Source organism: Erinaceus europaeus, chromosome 16 (assembly GCF_950295315.1).
Source record: "Erinaceus europaeus chromosome 16, mEriEur2.1, whole genome shotgun sequence".
NCBI classification, from domain to species: Eukaryota; Metazoa; Chordata; class Mammalia; order Eulipotyphla; family Erinaceidae; genus Erinaceus; species Erinaceus europaeus.
Genome location: NC_080177.1, coordinates 2,815,076 through 2,823,451, shown reverse-complemented (window position 1 = coordinate 2,823,451; position 8,376 = coordinate 2,815,076). Strand labels below are relative to the sequence as shown.

Below are 8,376 nucleotides of genomic sequence, written 5' to 3'. Positions count from 1 at the left end.
GAACCCCTCCATTCGGACCCAGGTCCCCCAACTCAGACCCAGGCCCCCCCACTCGGACCCAAGACCCTTCTCCCGCACGCAGGCCTCCACCACTCGGACCCAAGACCCCTCCCTCGCCCCCAGGCCCCCCTACTCGGACCCAGAACCCGAGCGAACGACCGCCTCGCACCCGGGGCTGCGCTGGCCAGTGGACCAGGTTCCCGGACGTCACCAAGCCCCCTCCCCCCACTCCCCTCCAACACCGGGTCCCCTCACCCCCCTCGGGTGCCCTCTCCTCGCCCCCCAACACTAGGCGCTCCCTCCCCAAAGTCCCCCCCCAATCCGTCGCCTCCCCACCCCCAGCCGCGCTCTCAACGCCCCCTCCCCTCCCCGGGCCAAACCTCCTCGCCCCCGGGGTCCTCCGCCCGCTCCCTCCGGGTCCCCTCCCTCCCAGCCCCGCCCCCCGAGGCCCCCTCCCCTCCCCTCCCCCCCGCGTTCCCACGCCCGCGAAGTTGGGGGCCCCCACGTGGGCGCGGGGCGGGGCGGGGGCGGGGCGCCCGCAGATTTGCATAAACCGTAGACGGACGGACGGGGGGCGGGGGCGCTGGGGGTGCAGGGCGAGGGGGCGGGGCGGGGCGGGCGGGGGGCGGGGCTTCCCCCGGAGGCGGCCCCCCCCACGGCGGAAACCAAACTTTTCTCCTGCTCCGGAGCCCGCGGCCGCAGCCTCCACCCCGCGCCGGGGTCCCCGCGCCGCCCCGGCCCCCCGAGACCCCCCAGGCCCCCCGAGAACTCCGGGCGCCCCCAAGGTCCCTAAGACCCCCTCGGCCCCCCCTCGTCCCCGAGAGGGCGCCCGGCCCGCAGTCCCGGCCCGGAGAACAGGCCCAGCCCGGGGCGCCCCGCACCCCGGGACCCCGCTCCCCGGGCCCGCCATGTCCTCCATCCTGCCATTCACACCGCCGATCGTGAAGCGCCTGCTGGGCTGGAAGAAGGGAGAGCAGAACGGACAGGAGGAGAAGTGGAGCGAGAAGGCCGTCAAGAGCCTGGTCAAGAAGCTCAAGAAGACGGGGCAGCTGGACGAGCTGGAGAAGGCGGTGACCACGCAGAGCGCCGCCACCAAGTGCATCACCATCCCCAGGTGCGCGGGGATCCGAGGCCGGGGCGCCGGGGCCGGGGTGGGGGGCCATCAGCGCCGCCACCCAGGGCAGCATCTTCCCCAGGTGCGCGGGGATCCGGGGCCGGGGCGCCGGGGTCGGGGGACATCAGCGCCGCCACCGAGGGCATCACGCCAGGTGCGCGGGGCCGGGGACTGGGCGCCGGGGCTGACCTGTGCGCGAGTTCGCATCACCGCGCCGCCGCCTCCAAGTGCATCTCCCTCCGCGGGTGCGAGGGGGTCCGGGGCTGGGGCGCGGGGGGTTGGGGGGATTGGGGTCAGGCCCAGGGGGGGCATCACCACGCTGAGCGCCGCCACCAAGTTCATCGCCACCTGGGTGGGGGGCGTCGCGGTGCAGGAGGGGCTGGGGGGGGTCCCAAGGGCTGCCGAGCGGGGACCCGCGTCAGTGAGGGGGTCTGGGGGTCGAGGAGGGGCCGGGGGAGCGAACGCGCAGGTTGGAGTGGGGGCTCCGCACCCCGCGCTCCCCTATCCCCGCGCCCCTCACCCCTCGCACCCCCGCGCCCCGCACCCCGCGCGCCAGGCCTGTTGCTTCCACGCGGCGCTGGGCTTCAGGCGCCGCCTCTGCCCGTCCGCGCGGGGCGGGTGCTGCGAGGAGGGGCGCCCCCTTCCCACCCCCGGGCGGGCGCAGGCTGGAAGTCGCACCCGCTTTGTTCGGGAGCCGGAACCTCTCCCCGCCCGCCCCTCCACCGCCGAGGTGGCGAGGTGCCCTTCCTTCTGCGCCCCCCCATGCGGTGGGTGGGTGGGGCGCCCGGAACGAGCTTTTTCAGAGACTTTTTCTAGCCCCCGGGCGACCCCCCCCTCCGCGGGCCAGGTTCCCACTTTCTCCCTGGAGACGGGTGGGGTCGAATAGGCCCCCTAACCGCCTTACTGGGGGGGGGGGGTGCTGGTGCGGGAATGGGGCCCCCAGGGCCCGGCTGCCGGCAGGCACCTCGCATTCCTCCAGAGCTCTGCGTCCGCCACCTGCCCCCAGACCCCAGACCCCAGGACCCGCCGGGGGCGCCCACAGAGGCCGCTGCTAGGGGGCGGCCAGCGACTCCTCTCCGCCCCAGTGGCCTGGGAGTTGGACGAAGGCTGGGGGGCACCTGGGCGCATATAAAGCCTGACCCCCGGCGCCCCAGCAGAGGGGGGACCCGACTGAGGAGGGGGCCGCGGACTCTGGCCCTCACCACCTGTTGGGGCAGCTGCGTGGGGCGCAGGGGGCGACCCGCACAAAGCAACATCTGTGCCCCCCCCTTGGAAATCAGCCACATATGGTGTGAGCCTCCAGCTTGCAAGCTACTCAAGTCTTTCTTTGCTTTTTCTTCTTTCTTGTCCAAGTGGGTGGATCCAGTTTCCGAGGCTGAGGGCCCTGGGCGGGGTGGGGGCGGGAGTGGGGTGGGGGTGGGGGCTCCAGGCCCCAACACCCGGCCTTCCAGGACTGGTTTCCCGGAGGGGCGTGAGCCCGGGTTGGGTCCACTCCCTCCTCTGGGTGCCTTTGGGGTGGTGTGGGGGGCTGCTGCACCCCCAGCTCTGGCGGCCCACCTGCCCTGCCCGGTGCTGGCGGGGTGCTGGGGGTGCTGGGGGGGCGGAGGTGGAGCTTCCCGGAGCAGCCTGAAAAGTGTTTTCACAGTTTACACAGCGCTGCCTCCGCCTCGGGGAGATTAAGAAACTCCAGGGAAGAGAGATAAGGGGGGCCCTTCAGCCGGGCTGCCGCCCCCGCAGGAGGGGGAGGGTGGGGGCAGGTGGGGAGGGTGGGGGACCCTGGCTCTGCCCGGGGAGGTGTCAGGGCTGGGGTCTGCCCCCCTCCCCCCAGCCTGCGGCTTGGAGGCCTTTGTGTGTGCTAACTCAGCTAACTGAAGCTAACTTGTGCCCAGCTCGGGACCTAGGCCCTTCTGTTTCTGTGCAGACATGGGGAGTTGGGGGGTGGTGGCCGGGGCGGGTCTAGACTAAACAGATTCCCAGCCGGGTCACCTTGCCTTCCAGTGACAGCTGCTGGGCCTTGGGCACAGAGTGAGGTCAGGCCGCCCGTCCGCTGCCCGCACCCCTGCGGGTCATTCTGGGCTCTGAGGGCCACGACTCAGGGGTATCTGGGGGCGGGAGCCTGGGCTGCCTGCTGAGCTCCCCAGCCTGGGGATGCAGTGGAGGGTGTTTGGGGGCTTGTGCTGGATCTTTCCAGATCCCTGCCTCACTGGTGACAGTGGCCTGCTGGGACCCAGCCTCACATCACCCCCCCCACCACCAGGACAAAGATAGAGCCCAGGTCCCCCAAGGGGAGCGTGGGGGGGGGGGAGGGAGAGCCCAGGCCACACTCGGCACCCCTCCCCCTCACATCTGGTTGTCACAATGTCCGGGGCCTTGTCACAGAGCAGGGGTGCGGTGTCACCAGCCAGTGGCTGTCCTGGGGTGGGGGCCACAGGCTGCACCCAGTTCTGGGAGTAGGGTGCAGCTGGGTGTGTGGGAGAGGGGCTGGGAGCTATTCCAAGGAGGGGTCCCTGCACCCCGTGCCCGTTCCTTTAGCCAGGCCGCTGACACCCAAGGGAGACAGGCAGAGCGCCCTCTCAGGTCCCCAGGGGTGTCTCTCTGGGTCTGGACCTGGGATGTGCAAGCGGGGCCCCTTTTATGGAAAACCCATCTCCTTAGATTCAGAGCCCGGACCTACCTCGCCTCTGGGCTCTTGGGAACCTTGAGGGAGGGACGCATAGGACTTGAGGGGCTACTGGAGGGTTGGTCCAGTACCCCAGCTGTGCTGAGGAGCCCTGGCTCTCCCTGGGTGCCGGGCACCTGGGCACCCGGTTCGCTTGGGGACACTCATCGAGGCCCCCCAGTCAGGGGTGGGCTGACTTACCGGTGCCGACCTGGCCTCCCTGGGTCAGAGACAAGCTGAGCCGGGCCTGCCCTTCTGTCCAGGGCCTGCCCCCGATGTCCAGGGCCCCCCTTCATCTAGAGCCCCCCTCCCCATCCAGGGCCTGCCTCCCTCCTGTCAACATGTTCATGGGACACGTTGGGTTTTTCTGGGGAGCTGGGGGTCCTGGCTTGTGATTCAGGTCAATTTGGGGTTTCACAGTCTCCAAGGCTGCACAGGGGCTGGGGGTCCAAGGTCCAGGGGTCAGTTGGTCCTGTTGAGGGCGGTGGACGGGGCAGGGGTGAGGCCCCTTGCTGTGGGGAGGCTCCAGGGATCAGGGGAAGCTTCTGGATCCAGACCCCGAGCTCGGGAACTCGGAGAGGGAGAGTGAGGCCGCTGCTACCTTCTCTGCTGTGCCGTCCCCCCGCTCGCCGCCCCCGCTGCCTGGTCCCGGCTTAGAATGAAGAGCAGCCTGGAGGGGCAGCTGTCCAGCTCACCTGGACAGTGCCCGGCCCTGCAGTGTAATGGACCCGGGTTCGATTCGGACTCCTGCCACGTGGAAGGGTGCTTTGGTGCTGTGGCCTCCCTCTGTCTCTGTCTTGGTTTTCATCTGGAAGTCAGCTTGGAGCACAGCCGTTCCAAATATGATAAATAATTATTGTCTCAACCATAAGTAAGTGATGAGCCTCTGAGGTCCCGGGTTCAACCCCCAGCACCAGAGCTGAGCAGGGTGCTAGTGTCTTTTTCTCTTTCATGAAAATAAAGGCTTGAACCTGAGCCTTTCTGCGAGTCCTTTTGCCTTGTACTATGTGTGTTTAACCCGATGCCCCACTGCCCTGCCCCCCTCTTTTATTTTTCTTTTTTTCCTTTCTTCTTTTTCTTCTCCTTCTCCTTCTTTTTTGTCCCCAGAGCTCTGTTTGTTTAGCTCTGGCTGATAGTGGTGCGGGGGATTGAACCTGGGACTCTGGAGCCTTTGTTGACAGAACCATTCTGCTGTCTACCCCTGCTCTTTTTTTTTTTCTTATTTTTTAAGTTCATGTGCTTCAAGTCTCTGTTTTCCACAGCTGAAGAGAAACAGCGGGGAGCTTTATTTTCTATTCTTTCCTTCCCTGAGCAAACCCACCTCCAGTTCCAGCCCAGTTTCAGCCCTTGTCACTGGCAATTCTTCCTTTAAAGTTACTTTGGGGCTCAGGTGGCTACAGTGTGCAAAGACCTGGCTTCAGCCCCTGGTCCCCACCTGCAGGGGCCTTCCTAAGTGGTACAGCAGGGCTGCAGGTGTCTCTCTGTCTCTCTCCCTGTCTCGCCTCCCTCTCAACTTCTCTCTGTCTCTATCCAATAGTAAAAATAAGTAAATAAGGGGTGTCGGGCTGTAGCGCAGCGGGTTAAGCGCAGGTGGCGCAAAGCGCAAGGACCGGCATAAGGATCCCGGTTCGAACCCCGGCTCCCCACCTGCAGGGGAGTCGCTTCCCAGGCGGTGAAGCAGGTCTGCAGGTGTCTGTCTTTCCCCCTCTCTGTCTTCCCCTCCTCTCTCCATTTCTCTCTGTCCTATCCAACAACGATAACAACAATAATAACTACAACAATAAAACAACAAGGGCAACAAAAGGGAATCAATAAATTAAATAAATATTTAAAAAAAACTGAAAAAAAATAAGTAAATAAAAATATTTTTTCAAGAAATCATATGATTGGAGCCAGACGGTGACATACTAGGTGGAGTGCACGTGTTACCATGCTCAGGGCCCCGGGTTCAAGCCCTCGTCACCACCTGCTTCATGAGCAGGGCTGCAGGTGTCTCCCTCCTCCACTCTCCCTCCTTCTGTCCGTCTCTTCTCCATCTCTCACCCTCTCTACGGCCACCAGGAGTGGTGATGTCATGGCGGCAGTGGGTCCTGGGGATAAACTTGGTGGCAAAAATATAACCATACTTTGTTTTTATTTTTGCAGTCAGAGCCTTGCATGTATGACTTCCAGCCCCCCCTTTTTTTTTTAAGATTTTATTTATTAATGAGAAACATAGGAGTAGAGAGGAAGAACCAGACATCACTCTGCTCCATGTGCTGCCAGGGATTGAACTCAGGACCTCATGCTTGAGAGCCCGATGCTTTATCCACTGCGCCACCTCCTGGACCACCAGGCCCCCTTTTCATTCAGAGAGATGCAGGGAGAGGTCTCAGGGCACTCAAGCTTGCCCTGGAACTAAGGCCCTCCCATGTGGTGCCAGGGCTCAAACCTGGGCTGAGCCCAGGCCGGTCTTTATCTCTTTGACCTTACGTGACAGTTCTCCCCACAGGTAAAGGGTGGTGAGTGCAGGGCTTACTTAGTACCTCTGGGGACCGCCAGAAGTTGGTGACTTTGAAATAATCCTGCTCAGGTCTCGCACATCAAGAATCTAATTAAAATGAGTTCTTTTAAAACAAATATTCGTTTAATAATGTCAACTTGTAATTGTTGTATTCTTCTAATGGAAATAAGTCAACAGGACACATCAGGAGTTTTGCTTGTTTTTTTTTTTTTTTAAGAGTGGTATCTCAGTGTTGTCTTTATTTGCATTTCTCTGGCAGTTGATGACTTGGAGCATTTTTAATGATTTTTGTTGGCCTTTTGCATCTCTTCTGTGGAGAATATACCTTTTTTTGAATTTTATATATTTATTTGTTTTCCTTTTTGTTGCCACTGTTGTTTTATTGTTGTAGTTATTATTGTTGATGTCCTCGTTGTTGGATAGGACAGAGAGAAATGGAGAGAGGAGGGGAAGACAGAGAGGGGGAGAGAAAGACAGACACCTGCAGACCTGCTTCACTGCCTGGAAAGCGACTCCCCTGCAGGTGGGGAGCCGGGGGCTTGAACCAGGATCCTTGCGTCGGTCCTTGCGCTTGGTGCCACGTGTGCTTAAGCCGCTGCGCCACCGCCCGGCCCCCTGTGGAGAATATTCTGTTCATGTCCTCTCTCCATTTTTGGACGGGGTGATTTGTCTTCATGTTGCTGAGTTTTGTGAGCTCTTTATATATTTTGGTTATTAGCCTCTTGTCTGATGTATGGCCTGTGAAGATCTTCTCCCATTTTGTGAGGGGTCCTTTTGCTTGAGTGGTGGTTTCTTTTGCTGTGCGGAAGCTTTTTAATTTGGTGTAGTCCCATTGATTTGTTTTGGGTTTGTGTCACTAAAGATGCCCTTGAGAAAGTGACCCACCGATATTTTCCTCTAAGTATTTGATAGTTTCTGGTCTGATGTGCAAGTCTTTGATCCACTTGGAATTTACTTTTGTGTTTGGTGAAAAATAGTGGTTCAGTTTCATTCTCCTGCATGTTTCAACCCATTTTTTCCAACACCATTTATTGAAGAGACTCCTCTTTCCCCATTAATAGTCTGGACACCTTTGTCAAAGGTTAGATGTCTACTGGTATGGAGGTTTATTTCTGGGCTCTCAGTTCTATTCCACTGGTCAGTTTCTTTAAAAAGATAATATAATGTGGATAGAGACAGAGAGAAATTGAGGGAGAGACACCCGCAGCCCTGCTTCACCACTCGTGAAGCTTTTCCCCAGCAGGTGGGGACCAGGGGCTTGAACCTGGGTCTTTGCACTATAATGTGAGCACTTAGCCAGGTGCGCCACCGCCTGGCCCCTCACTTGTTAGTTTCTTAGGAGGCTTCAGCCTCACAGATGCTGTCTGTAGCTTTATTGGGGGAGGAGAGGGTCAGACTCCTATGCTCTGACTAGCCACCCTCACCCCCAACTTTCTCACCCGCCCGGGAGCGTCTTGTAAATTCTCAAAGAGCAAGAGTTCCATGGAGTCACCCTTGTCTCTTTTGATGTTTTAATTGCTTAGAACAAAAAAAGAAACACACACCCACAAAAACCACCCACCTCCGCCCCTTTCCCAGACCCCCATCTGATGGTATTATTGCGTGGGGGGCACAGCCTGTGCCGAGCTGTACTGCCTGTTACACCCTGCACATTCACAGAGGCCTCAGCGGCACAGAGCAGCTGCCATGGTGCGTGCCATCTCAGGTCCTTTCCCAGAAAGACTCCTTCCAGAACAAAAGGATGGGAAAAGCCTGGTAGCTAAGAGAGAGTCTGACACGTGCTCAGCAAGTTTTTTTTTCTCTCCCTCCCCTTCAGTGTCGTCTTAGACAAAGTCATCAGCAAGGTTGGGCCAGGGGTTCATCTTGGAGTCGGGAGTCAGTCGACCAGAACAGGCCGTGGGTGTTGCTGCGTGACTCTCTGCAGTTGACTGAGTGTCTCTGGGCCTCGGGGGTCCTCTGCCGGAATCCGGGCTCAGGGGGACGCCTCTCTCTGTCAGTCAGCCTGCTTCACGTCGCAGAAGTCTCCGCCTGTGCCCGTCCAGGGCACCCGCGGCCCCGCGTCACCCTCCGTGTGGGCGTCCCGGGTTTATGTTGGGAGTG

General features: G+C 60.5%; 1 protein-coding gene across 1 annotated transcript in view; it reads left to right on the top strand.

Moving 5' to 3' along the window:
• The first annotated feature begins 614 nt into the window (after positions 1-614).
• Positions 615-8,376, top strand: part of SMAD3 (SMAD family member 3) — a 56,751-nt gene continuing 48,989 nt past the window's right edge. Inside the window, exon 1 of the mRNA XM_060175662.1 lies at positions 615-1,114. Within this exon, the coding sequence (XP_060031645.1) occupies positions 909-1,114 (206 nt within the window). The 5' untranslated portion in view covers positions 615-908. The remainder of the gene's footprint in view (positions 1,115-8,376) is intronic.